Source organism: Drosophila suzukii, chromosome 2R (assembly GCF_043229965.1).
Source record: "Drosophila suzukii chromosome 2R, CBGP_Dsuzu_IsoJpt1.0, whole genome shotgun sequence".
In the NCBI taxonomy this organism is placed as follows: domain Eukaryota; kingdom Metazoa; phylum Arthropoda; class Insecta; order Diptera; family Drosophilidae; genus Drosophila; species Drosophila suzukii.
Window position 1 is genome coordinate 22,508,694 of NC_092081.1, and position 14,030 is coordinate 22,522,723.

A 14,030-nucleotide genomic window follows, 5' to 3' on the forward strand; every position below is an offset into this window, starting at 1 on the left:
TCTTCTAGAAATAAGTTCCAAGCAAATTTTAAGATTTAAAATACTTTATTTTATGAATGTGAAGTGGATGAACACATTTTATAATTTATATGAACACAATATTTTTGATTTATTTTAAGACATGTACGGTCTATAATTCGTACAGAACTATTAAGATCCGTAGATTACCACTTGGGACCTAATACCAGCCGACCGGGCTGAGGTAAATCTGATCGTGACCGTGGTGGCACCCACACCGCCGGCGGTAATATCGGCAGTAGCACCTCGAGCTCTCATCAGATCCGTGATTTTGATGTATGTTATGGTCCTAGCCGTTCCAGCTTGCGTTAGAGTGTACGTCCTCGTAGTAGTACCAAACAACGCTTTAGGTCTTGTTACAGTCTCACTAGCGATGAGGCTATCAGTTGTAGCTTGTACTCCAAAAGTATAGTCGTTTCCTTCACCATTTCCGAAAGCCGCATCTATGAAGCAGATGTGTGTGCCAACCAATAGTAAAAAGACGCCGAGAAGGTACATTTTTCGGAGGGTTGTTGTTCTTTGGTGAAGGGATGAAAGCTAACTGTTGGTTAAGACAATGCAGCGATTCGCTTTTATAGGGCTGCCTCGTGTGTTAAATTTCGGAGGTTACAGATGGCCTATATCGATAATGGAAAAGGTCGAGAAGTGTCTGAAACACATGGGCAAACATATCTTGAACGCGACATTCTATCTAGTTACACGATGAAAATGAAATCACTTTTGAGAAAATCAAGTTCCCGACTATCGGATACCCGCCCTTTTCCATCATTACAAATTTTGGGTGCCACAAATATTCAAATAAGAAGAGCACTCGGATGTGATTATATCGTGCTTTAATACCAATCAGAAGATATCAGTCAATTTACAGAACTGGTTTCGATATTAAACAGGTTTCAATGCATTTGCTGAATCTCATTACCTATGGAGAAAGTGAAATTTTCTTCGAATTGTGTATCAGTTGATTTTTTATTAGCCCATAATAAATTTTTAAGGTTATTCTACTATTAAAATATATAACAGAGAATTGTAAAGTAATCAATAGATTGTAGAGTAACTAACTGAACCTATTCTTCCTCAAAAGACTGTTATAAAGTGAATTACAAACACAAAAATTAATCGAATGTAGTGTCATTAGATAAGTGTATTGCAACAGAAAACCATTTCCAAGAATCCATATCATATCCACTTTTTATGGCCAAACCTTGTTAAAGAGCATGGTATCTTCAATAACTTGATTAAAAACAAGAATCAGCGCTTTATCAAAAAGTTTTGAGGTCTAGTATATATCTCGACGTTCAAACAAATATACAATGTAATATGGGTTGACAAGACTCTTTGCAAGCAGTTTGCTAAGGTTGTTTCTTAAAACTTCTTATCAATATTAAGTTCCCCACCTGTTTTCACGTGTCAATAATGAAAAGATTTATGTGTTGTTTTATTTTGATTCGTATACCGATATTTTTGTCTTGTTTACTTTTAGTTTTTAATGATTGAATAAAGGAAAAAGTACTTTTTTCCTAAACATTTTTCAGAATAATTTTTTTTCGTTCTCCTTAATATCAATTTAGGAATGGGACCCTCTTACTAAGCCTTTTTCCAGTAAATCTTTAAAATGTACCATCTAAAATATGATAATTAGGTCCTTAGCAACATTGGCTTTCCTGTGCAAAGGGGTTGGGGGGTTTCCAAAGCTTGAACCAACTCAATTAGCGCCCCGAATTGAACGAACAGTTTTGCTGTTTAACTAGCAAGTTGACGGCCATTTATCAGGGAATCTAATCTAATCCTTTTACTGGTCAAATAAATTAAAATGGAAAGCCTTTTTCGGCAGCCAGGCACCACTAAATTACACCAAAGATAATTAACCTGTAGGGGCTGCGGATTTTGCGAGGAGCGGGAAAGTTGGAGTCTCGATGGGGTTCTGCGGCACTTTATTAGGTCTTCGACCCAAAACAGCGGAAGCGGAAACGACGGAGGAGCATCATCACCGATGCCCAAGGACGAAGGACCCAGAACCCAGAACCCAGGACCAAGGAGCGAAAGGAGCGAACTGAAATTACAAAATGGCGCAAATTATTGCGGCACAGACTCGACCTCGTTGGCTATTTCCGTCGGCAGGCATTTTTCCAAATGAAGTTTGCAAGTAATCATGAAAAAGGTAATTTAATAAAAGCAAAATCGAGCAAAATAAAACTAATTTACGGCCTGAAATTGCCTGTGAAAAGGGAGTGAAAACACAGAAAAATGTTTGCCAAAGGAGGCTGAGGTCGCCGAGTCCTTTGAAGTTCAAGGTTAAGCACACTTTCCCCATTTTTCCCGGGCTTTCCACTGCGGTCCATCCGGCCGTAATAATGGACTTGTGAAAAGCAGCAAAGAGCAAGGATCGATTCAATAAAGGATAATCCGTCGCATGCATAAGCTCCTTGAGTGGCTGAGTCCCCGACGAGCGACCCAGTGCCACATGTCCGGCAACTGCACAGCAGCAACATCGGGAGCAACGGCAGCAACGTCAGCAGCGACAGCAACACCAGGAGCTACAGCAGCAACATCAAGACCCACAACAGCAGCAATGCCAAATAAGCGGCTCAAAAGGGTCGCAAAAAACGAGCAACAAAAAAAATGACACTGTAGCAAAATGATTTCCTCAAATTTTACCATAGTCCACAACTATTTTCCTTTCTCGGAAAATATGTTTGGGGGATCTTCATTTGTAATGTTGTCAAAATTATAGAAATGGTTTTAGTTATTTTCCTATGCTAAGTCAGTTCTTCGAATAATTTCATTTCACTTTTTAGTACTATCATCATTATAGAAATTGAACTACAATATATACAGTAAACAACATAATTATTATTATTATTATTTATATGTTTTGAAAATATTATGGTTTGTTTTTAAGCACTATGCATTTTATACAAACATTCTTCTCTAATTACACCATATTATAAACAGCAACTTAATCATAATGAACACTACCTTTTACATTTTTTATAACATTTTTTAAAAGTGGTTTCGAACCCTACAAAACCCTTCATAGCCACACATACGACAAAACAATTTAAGAGGTTATTTATTCCACAGATTTTTGTGCCCCATCCGCTCCAATTTTCCACTTTGCTCATTTTTGCTGGCTTGCGTCCAAGCTCTGAAAATATTTGGCCACAAAATGTTACAAGGCCAAGAACTGCAGCAGAAAATATGGCTAAAAATGCTAGAGGACAACATGTTAAAGTTTAAGCAAATATGTTTGCCAGTGAGCAAAGTACACCCCCATTGGCCCTTGGCCCCCAAATATACCAGATTCACCCACCCAATGCAGCATTTTACGGGCAAGCAAACATTTTTGGCTCCCTTGCTGGGATGCGAATCGAAATCAAAGCATTTAAGCAGGAATTTCAGTGTGTGTGTGTCCTTTTGCATTATTTAAAAGTTGCTTTAATGCCATTTTATGTTTCGGCACGCCAGCGAAAGTGGAGCAAACCATCTGGGAGCCACTACGGCGGCGGGGAAAGTTTTCTGGCCTACGCAAATGAGACCCAATTCCGCAAGGAGTGCTGCCAAGGAGCAGGTTCGAGCAGTAGGTCACCACCAGAGGAGCCTTATATGCCTTATGTATTCCGAGGTCGGCAGAAGAACGTTTAAGGAGAGCTTAAGAATTACGTTTCTTATGTGTCTAGCTTGGGCGGTAAGTACTTTGCAATTATTGCAGGTTTTGGTTTGCTAGTCTAAATACTAAAAAAATAATTTTTGGTTTCAAATTTCTTAAGACAAATTACAGAGAAACAAATAATAGTAATATATTATTTTTGAAATAGTTGAAATTGGGTTTATACAGAAATCCTTGTTAAAGAATCACTGTTTCCTATTTGGTAATTCCTAAAATTATGGATATATATATACTCGTTGTTCGCAAAGTAAATAGTTAATAACCAAAGTATAACCAATCTTTAATCAATCTAATCAACACAATGTTCCGGTTTTTCATATTTGTGCTTGGGAATTTCCCTGTTCCTTCATATTTTCCCTATTTGCTTGATGTTGGCGTTGCGGCTATCTGCTAAATTCCACATAAGCGTTACCCATTGGACCATATACCACATGCAAAAATAACAATCTGTTTCCATGGCTCTCGCAGCTGGTATTCCTTACCCTCTGACCATCGCCATGCGGCCACTGAACATAATCTAAAACAGAAATGTTAAAATCCATTTTAATTTCTATTATGCAAATTTGCTCAAGTGCCATGTGTCGGGTTGTCGGGGCGACGTCAGATTTTTAGCCCACTCCAGACTAGAAGTGGTCTGCCCCACTCGCAGCACAACCATTCGAGATGGAAAAGTGGTTCAGTCTAGTCGGGTTCGGGTTCGGTTCGCCTTGCCCCGAATGCATAATAACTTTATTACGGTGGGGATGGAAGATGGTATGGGGTCCAAGATGAGGGGTGCGAATCGAGGACTGGACTGGTCTCCCAGAAAAAACACAGTCGACCTTTTATAACTTGAACTATTGGATGCTGAAAATAAGTTTGGTACTTTGGGAACTGGAATGTCGGAGTATTGGAATTTTCGGATCTATAGTCTTGATAAAATCTATTATCAATGTGTCCTATTAATATTAAGGAATGCAGTTCAATAAAATCTTTGGATTCTAACATCTACAGCATTGATAATATAATTATAGTAAGAATATAAAGTGTTTACTGTACTGCATTCACATTCGACCTTTATTTATATCATCATATTGATAATACCAAACTTTCATGGTTCATATTCACATTTAGAAATGCTATACAAGATATGGTATTGATGATGATATAGAATTGGTACCATTAATATTTCTTATCAAATCTATAAAACAAAATATTATTCAACGATTACCTCTTGATAAAGATAGGAACGTATAAAATATAGATGTCCTACTGTAGACGGTGACCTGGAGCTCTGGCTCCCGTGGCATATGCGGCAAACTTTCTGCTAAAATAATGTTGGTTGAAAAATTTGAATGCAGAAATTTCATAGCTGCATCCTTTCATTTTTGACATGGCCAATTCAATTTGTGAAAATATGGCACAAAGGCGACCGACAAAACAAACCGGCGAACCCGACATACTGGCACATATATAGTGAGCCACATAAAGTGGATAGTTATGAGGCCAGGGGAGGAGCCCAATTTAAACGCTTGCCGAGTGACACATGCTGGGAGACTGGAGACTGGAGACAGGACACGGGACAGTTGGGAGCTGAGCTGGGGATCGGAGGAAATGGAGGACAGGAGATGGAGTTGCGACAGGAGCCACATGGCTGACGACAAAGCAAAGTGGGTCAAAAAGAGGAAAAATGCGAGGCATTTCTCGCGGGTGTCACACACACATATGCGCCACTCCTGCTCCTTCGCGCACATGTTAAACATCCTCGCGCCCTTGTCATGGTCTCCACCCACTTTGACCCACCACCCACAACCCACCTCGAAACGCCACCCCCTCTCCCGCGTCTCGCGCCACAAAGGCCCAGCGGTGTCAGCGGCGGCACTTTGACATTTTTGGAGCAATGTGCCCTGCGGCTTGAGCGGGATGAGGAATGCTGACTAGGGGGGTGTGGGGAGGGGGCGGATGCGAGGGGGGTGGATTGGGAGGGGGAGGAAGTGTGCGGAAGCTCAGGCCGAGGGCACGCCCTCTGCTCGGGTGAAAGCCAAATCATGTGCGGCAACAACAACAGCAAATGAACAAAATCAACGCAAATTCACTTGAAATCAAAAGTAACCAGGGTTTGGATACTCTTAAAAATAAGTTCTTAAAAAATAAAATATATAATGTTTTCCTTAAGAGTAATAAATAATCGAGACTTGCATTACTGCCAATCTGACCTGTCTTCATTGAACTCTTTTTCCGACTTTATCTACTTAATCAAAAAAGTTCCATTTAAGAAAACTGTAGACTAAGAAAAAAAATCGAATCCTTAAGAAACTTTTATTAGTCTATCCATTTTGTAGATATCTAGATTTGAATAAAACCACAATGAGTTGGAAAATAATAAAAAGGTGACTTATCCATGTAAGGAGTTTCTTTTTTTCCGATAAGTAAAAACATTTCTGAAGCTTACTTAACTAACTTATATATTAACTATTACTTAAATTAATAAATTTAAAAAAAAGTAATGTATCGATTTAAGTAAATACAATAATTGCTTTAAGCCAATTGAACTGATTTACTTATTTTATTTTATTGAACCTAGCTATTAATCCTAATCTCCTGACTATATCATCTTCTGGAACAGGCTTATAAAATTAACCATATATTTTAAAATATAAGGGCACATAGGAATTATATTAACAGCCTTTAAATAGATAGTTTGTCAAAATCCCCGAGATAGGCAATATACCCTCCAAACCCAGAGAACCCCAATGCAACATGCAAATAGAATAAACGGAGCAGGATCTGAGGAATGGGGAATACGAAATGTGGCGAATGGAGGGCGAAATTGGGACGGGGGACGCCGGGGAATTAAAGGAACCACGACATTGATTTCGCATTTGGCATTCGTTGCCGCCGTTTGGAGACCGGAGTTCGGGGATTCCCCCGGGGAGCGGTGCGAATCAGCTTACGTATGTCAATGGCGTTCGTTTCCTTTTGTAATAAAATTTTATGAGCCGCCGTCGCCTCGGCATTGTCAATTTTTATTGTTATTGTTTCGGCAACATAAACTTGAAATCGATTAGAGGGAAAGGGAGGGGAGTTCGAGGGGAACAGAACCAAAAGTTTCCACAAGTCAAAAGCTCAAGTGACAAAGTTTTATTTTGATTTATGGCCCGGAATCAGGAAAGCGCATAGAATTGCTCCAAGATCTTTGTTCTCCAGCCATTCCCGCCAAGAAATCAAAAGTCATCGTCAGTTGGCCAGATAAGTAAAAGCCAGAGAAAATAAAAAACGAACCGAAACCAAAAGCCAAAACTTGGCCAGCAGGCTGAACAAATAAATCACACAAATTAAACACAGAGTCCAATGCAATTTGACGTCGCAAGTTGCAAAGTTCTTCCGCAAGGAGGGGGGGATTTTTTGGTGGTTTTCGGGTGGTTTTTGGGAGGTTTTTGGGTGGTTTTTTTGCGGTGGTTCCGCAGAAATGAAGACGCAGCAGATTGCGCCCGCCGCTTTTATGATGCGGCCAGCAAAAGTTGGTTCTTAGTCCGGCTTATTTGCGCGTCGCCTTCATCCGGAGATTCTTTCCGCCCAGTTTTTTCCTTTTTTATGCATTTCCCTTAATTGCATCAACTTGGAAATTGTTTGACCAGGGAATTGGCCAAATAAATTGTTGACAAAGAGGGTAAGCGATATGCTGCGGGGGATGAGTGGCTATATTAGCCTTTACACGTTGGATTAACTTTTTTAAGTTTGGGAAATAGCCCATTAAACATTATAACAACATAAAGTTTCTTGAAAAGATGTGGCATATACAAGGTGCCGTAGAAGTATATAAAAAGTAAGAGTAATTTAAAACTGAATCTTAAAACACATTGTGGTATTTAGAAAATTTTATTAGAATTAAAAATTCAGATGCAGTTTTTACAAATGCTTAAAAAGAAATAGTATAATTTTATTAGGAAATAGTAATTTGGAAAGAATTAAATTGCGTTTTTATTATAAATTATAACAGAATTTATAATGGATTTAATTTGAAAATCTCATATAGTACTTTACTTTTTAAACAATGGGAATTAAGGTATCCATCATTAGGCCTTTGAAATCAGTGCCTGAAAGTATGCGGTAAAAACTTTTAAAAGTAATTTCAGAGCCCTATTTATTTGTAGGCACCTTCTATTAACCACCTTGAGGTTATTCTTACCCACAAATAATGCTCTAATGTTATGTGCCCAAATCCCCAAGCATACTTCCCAGTTCCACTGCCGGCTAATCAGTTCGATTTATCAAATTCCCATTAACAATCGATAAATTCGAGTCGCCAATTTCCGCTATCTGGCAGTCAATGATTGTGGCACTCCAGCTCCGAAGTTTCCGATTCGAGACCCGGTCCCCAATAAGAAGATGATGAGGTGGGGGATCAACGCATTCACACGTAAGTCGTTTGTAATTTAGTCGAGTTCATAATCATAATAATTATGGGTGTGTGCGAAGCGAGGGGTGAGTGTAATTCAGCTTATGGCAAAGTACTGTTCGGAGTTTTGCCGTTTCCGTTTCAGTTTTCCTTTATTTTCCTTTTTTTTTGTGCTGATATTACTGAACGCGCGCTTTTTCCCTCGCATTTCCTGCATGTCCATAACATGCGCAAATAACATAATTCGTGGCATTAAAATCAATTTTCATCTTTCCCCAGACGCCGTCAATTGTAGCAGCTGCTTCCATCTGCTTTCCCCTGACTGAATTTCCTCGCAGTTTTCTCCGCTTGGATTCGCTTCCGTTCTATTTGCCATGAATTGGCCATGGCATTGTCGTGAAAATAATGCAAATAGTAATTTCTGGAATTGCCTTTTTGGCTGCCATAGTCAACTTCTGGAAATAGCCATTGCCGTAGTAGCCATAGCCAGAGATTTCTGGCGGCGAAGCCTCCTCTAATGACAATGGGCATCATTTTCATTCCCGTTCCAAATTTATTCCGTCGTTGTCTGCGGTCTGCGAAATGGCGCCCAGCAACAATGTTCCCTAAAATTGTCGACCAGACAATATTTTCCACACAACAACAATCATAATGGACAGGCTGTGGGGAAAATTCAGGGAGTGGGTCCATATATTTAGCCAGGCACTTCGGTCTTAAAGTTTACCCTAAACAAGGTACAAAGGTTTCATGATTTCTAAATTCAATTTTTCTACAAAGTTTTAAATTGTTTAAAATATTTTACAAATTATAGGAAACCCAACATACAGTTTTGTACTTGCGTGAACAGATTAATGTCTTTATTCTTTGAATATTTGCTTAAGAAATCTTCATAGAACTAGGTAAAATATGTGGCATTGCTTAAAAATCATCTTATCTTTTGTTTTCCACGATATTATTATAATACTATGTTATTAAGCTGTTACTAAAAAAGAACATCTCTGTTCAAAATTTATTGTTGCATACTTTTAGACACTTTCATAAGTGATTTCAAAATAGTAGTAATTTCTGTGGTAGCCTAAACAAAGTTTAAGGTTTACCCACTACACTGTTTTTCTCAAGACAATCAAGATGGACACTTTGCCAAGTGGGTGCACATCCAAGCACTTTAATCTGCAAGATCCATTTTCAAAAAATCCCTTATCTAGAGATTCAATCCCTTAAAGGCTTAACCGAAAGTGTCAAAGCCAGGAGGAGTGGCAGAAGGGGCGGAGGGACTTTCCTGAGAGGGTTCTCAAAGTGAAATAAACATTACAAAATAATATAAATGCGAAATATATATGGCAAGTAGAGCGAAGAGGGGCTGCGGAATACAGAATGTGTGAAAAATGAAGGGAAATGCCGCGACGCAGAGGCGGAAATGAAAAATGCACGAGTAAGAAGGAACGGAAATGCTACCAACGGCGATAAGAATGCTTAACAGCAGCAACTACAACAACCAGAACTTAAGGGAACAGAAGACGCAGAAGCCGTAGAAGAAGTAAACCAACAATGAAGAAAAGAGTAATGCTTCAAGAGTGGTACAAAACATTGCGACTGAGAAGTGGATGGGGTTCCAAGGGGGTAGCAACTGAAAAGAAATGAATTACAAGTCAAATATTGCATTAATGAAAAAGGGTTTTAAAATCAAGGATTTATTTATGTAGGTACCAACATTTTGTATTTTTATTTACAAAAGTTATGTTATGTTATCATTGCAACAACTCAATTCATTAAATAATGCCGCAAACATCGATTGTGGCTTGAAACACATTAAAAGTGGTGTCAAAAAGTATGCTTTGATATATTTAAAGTAAGGTAGTCCTTAATAAAGAGAGTGACCTATTTTTCATAGCATACTTTTAGACACCTCTTTCACAATTTCTGAACTATTCTAATTTTCTGTGGCTCTCAGATACAATATTAGTACAAGTATTCCAATATCATGTAAATACAAATACATTCTACGTTTCTTGGGATTTTCATTTACCACCTCAACAGTTCTTAAGATTTTATAGATCACTCCCTTCCTCTTGTTCTTATCCTTTACTAATTTGTCAATGGAAACGAAAATATAAGCCCTTCACGTCCTCTGAATTCATTGTTTTGTTTTCATGAGTTTTCCACTCTCATCTTAGTTGCTCCACTTGTGACTCCATTGGCTCAGTTGTGAGCATGTGTCATTCAATTGCAAGTTAAGCGGCAAATTGAGAGCCCCGAGGGCCATCTGACGTCGCCTGATTTGCGCTAATTGCGAGTGCAAACGCCCGTGAATGCGTCCTCGAGTGGGGAACTCAACTGCAGTCTACAGACCACTTGCACTTCCACCTTCGACAGCAACTCCACCCTCGCCTTTTAACCCACTCAAAACGGGAAGCAGAACGTGCCATTTGGCCAGATCATCAGGGCACGGTAGAAAAATATTACTTACACTTTTTTATAATTATTATTAAATATACCATACATTTACAATATTATCTTAAAAAAGATTTCTCAAAGTATGCTACAATATATTTTGAGTGAAAAAGTCCTTAGAAAATCCATATCCCATTTTTACAGCATACTTTTAGGCTCCTTTCTATAAATTAGTACATTTTTCTGGTTTGATATGTTTTTTCTTCATTTTTTTGGTGTGTACCATTGGATTTCTCTTCATGTTTTAAATGTAATACATGGGTTTTGGTTGACCAAATAATTCGAGGTAGTATAAGTACAATTTTTCTCTCTCTGTGCTAGCTCTTACTTCCCTTTAATCCTCTTCAAGAAGTTCTTTCTGCAAGCGGAAATTTCAGGGTGCCAAATAAATTTCTGCAGCGTGTCTGTTTGGCTTTTCACACCCTCCAACTTTTGGCTTTTTCGAAAAAAGGGGTATTCCCTGAGCACAACAAAAGGCTCGAAGGAAAGATAAAAAAGAAAGGGACACCGGCGAGACACGAAATGAGTCATTAGGCAATAAGCAAAAAATAAAGCAGTTAGGAAACAACAGCCAGAAATTTGCACACGCGCTATCAATTTGAGGCTCAAACAATGGGACATTTTACCCCTTCAGCGGGCTATTTGTCTCCGCTTTTCCGCTTTCTTTTTATTGTTTTTTGGACGCGTGCCGGCAATCAAAAATAATAAACACCCCTAATTTTGAGGACTAGCAGGAAGAATTGATGGCGTTGATAAGCACAGTGTCCCCGTCGAGATGAACCCCACTCCCCAGCCCATCAAAATGACATCCCCACACTCCTCAGTTTCGGTCTCTCATTAAAATCAACACCCAGCTCTGCTGATGATATTTCAGACCTCGTCATCGTCGCAGCGTCATTAATATTTGGCGCTTAGGCAAATGCAGCCGCATGAATTGTGGCTAAATCCACCCCACTCTTTGCTCTCCACTCGCAGCATCCTGTTTTGGGTGGTTCGGCCACCCCATGGTTATTATGCACTGGGAAAAATACCATCCTAAACCGGTAGTATTAAAACACAAGTCTTATAATGTTACTAACTAAAAGTTCGTTTTATAGATCTTTTTTATAAATACTAAGTCGAGAAAGGGGCTCTAAAAATATCAATTACTATCAATTTTATTAGATCCAAATTTAAAATATTTTCCTAAGGTTTTTAAATCTTAGATAACTCTTACAATGTTTAAAAAATATAAGTTCTTAATTTTTTCTCATTGAGGAATTTCTAAAGCATTTTCTATTATCCCACCGTTATTATTATCGTGAAGTAAGCAAAAATCTCAAGTGGTTTAAAGATTCTTGAATTGTGATAATTAAGCTTAGTTCTATCGAATTCATAATACATTGTAGCATAAGACACCTTTTACTAATAAAAACGCTGCGTTTTGTTATTTATACTTAGATCTTCCGTGTTCAGAAAATATCACTGCATACTTTTAGACACTTTGAAGGTTGTTTTTAGTTTTTAAGTGATTTTAAATATGTGTGATTGATTAAATACAGTGATTGATTTACAAAACATATCTCTTTTTGTATTGTGTGTTCCCCGATTATCCCCATTAATTAGACCACAATTTCTGTCAGTGCATGCACAATGGCAGGATGACGCGTTGTTTTGTCCCATTTGCAGAGGGAGCAGGATCAGGGGCAGGAGAAGGAGCACATGCAAAAGCAAAAGCAGCAGCAGAAACAGGACCAAAAGCAGGAGCAGGAGCAACAGAGATTTGGATCTTTTGGTCTATTGTTTGCAGCATCGAAATAATGCCGTTTCATGCATATGCATTCACGACGGGCTATCAGGGGTGGGGCAAATCGGGGGTTCCTGGGATATAGAATAGGGAGAAGCACTGTGCAGACAATCAAATTTGATGTCAGAATGTGCCGGCGAATAAAAGCGGTCTGTTTAATATGCATATATGCATCACAGTCCCAGTTTCGGTTCCAGTTTTCATGTTATCCCGCTCTTCCCACTCTTTATAATAGCCCCAACCAAACTTTATACCCCACTCATCCTTTTCAGCCATGTATGTGTATGTACTTGCCAAAGCGCATCAAAATAATGAGCAGCCGCCCGTAAATATGCTTTAAAATTTTACGAGTTGTCATGGGGGATTAATGGGAGCCAAAAGGATATAGGGCTGGGTTTCCATTGTTCAGCAGAGTTGCCACGAACGAAAATTGAAGGCAGATTAGCCTGATTGTGTACCAGTATCAAGTGGTGAAACGTAATTCCGATTGGATATGAGAAATACACGAAAATGCATATCAATATTGAACCCTCTTATGAAATGTCCAAGACTATGTTATGATATATTTAAAACACGAATGTATTTTTGACAACATACTTTTAACCACCTTTTTGAAAGATTTTCAATTCATAAGAGTTCTTTGTGGATATTTCTAAAAGTAAACCTATCTGATATAAATATTTCCATATTTCCATTAGTAAATTACAAATATTTTTGCCCCAATTAAAATAATAGTTTTCCTCAGTTTAAGCATGGTATTGCATATATTTCAAATCCACAATAGTTTTCTCTGTTTCCTTCTGTCCTAAAATCAGGTGTAGAACAGCGAAGTGGATGAGGTCTTCCTGGTCATGGTCTTGGACTTTGAAGCCTTTTCCTATTGGTTTTTCCCTTCGATGCGTGCTAAAAGTGTTTTTCTTTGGAAGCTTTCTTTTTGCTCTCTTTCAGGGTAAACAGAAACTCGCCAACAACAAAAACAACAACAGAAATCAACTATAAGAGGCACTTAAAAGAAACACATAGAAGAGCCGGAGAAAGTGACTTGAAAAAGGAGGAGAAAGTGGCTCGAGGAAAAAGGGAACTCGATGCCGTTTCCTCGACTGGTTGCTTCTGTTTTTGTTGCCAATGTTGTTCCAAATGGGAGGTCGGGGGATTTGCTTTGCACTGCCAAGGTCAGAACCCACCCAAAGTGGGGCCAATCAAGTGCTCGTTGAGGTGGTCAAGTGAATTATTGAGGCATGGGTTACATGACTTGGACGAGTCAAATTTGCATTAGCATCAAGTGGCTGACACTCTCAATATTTATAGAGGTGTCGAGCGATTCCATTTCGATGATTGCTTATCGATTTAATGGAAATTAGCTATCATAACAATTAGGCACTCAAGTGTATCAAACTGGGAAATGTATTGGTTTTGAAGGAAATATACAATAAGTAAATAATTTTAATATTACAAAGTGATTTAAAAATTACAAAAATGAATCATTTAAGCATATAAATCATTTTTAAAGAGATTGTCTTTGTAGGCCCCCACCTTAGCCCGATATATAGATACATCCGTAAGATTCTCAAAATGCTTACAAATGCTTTTACGCACTCCAAAGATTGCAACACACACAGTTACTAATAATGCCACTAAAGTGCTGCTTGCGCCAGATGGCGCCACACAAATTTAACTTCTACAAGGGAAATTTTCGTTGCAAGTGCAGCAATAAAATATTTGCAATTTAA

At 38.5% G+C, this 14,030-nt stretch overlaps 1 protein-coding gene across 1 annotated transcript; it reads right to left on the reverse strand.

The window, feature by feature from the left end:
- Positions 1 to 26: 26 nt before the first annotated feature.
- LOC108008961 (uncharacterized) lies at positions 27 to 578 on the reverse strand. The gene has a single exon (XM_017072872.4). It carries the CDS (start codon positions 514 to 516, stop codon positions 151 to 153), a length of 366 nt encoding a protein of 121 aa, XP_016928361.2. The 5' UTR covers positions 517 to 578; the 3' UTR covers positions 27 to 150.
- Between the last annotated feature and the right edge of the window lie 13,452 nt (positions 579 to 14,030).

Bases quoted from the DNA above. Each gene is read 5' to 3' on its own strand.
- LOC108008961 (XM_017072872.4), bottom strand. From the start codon at position 516: ATGTACCTTCTCGGCGTCTTTTTACTATTGGTTGGCACACACATCTGC.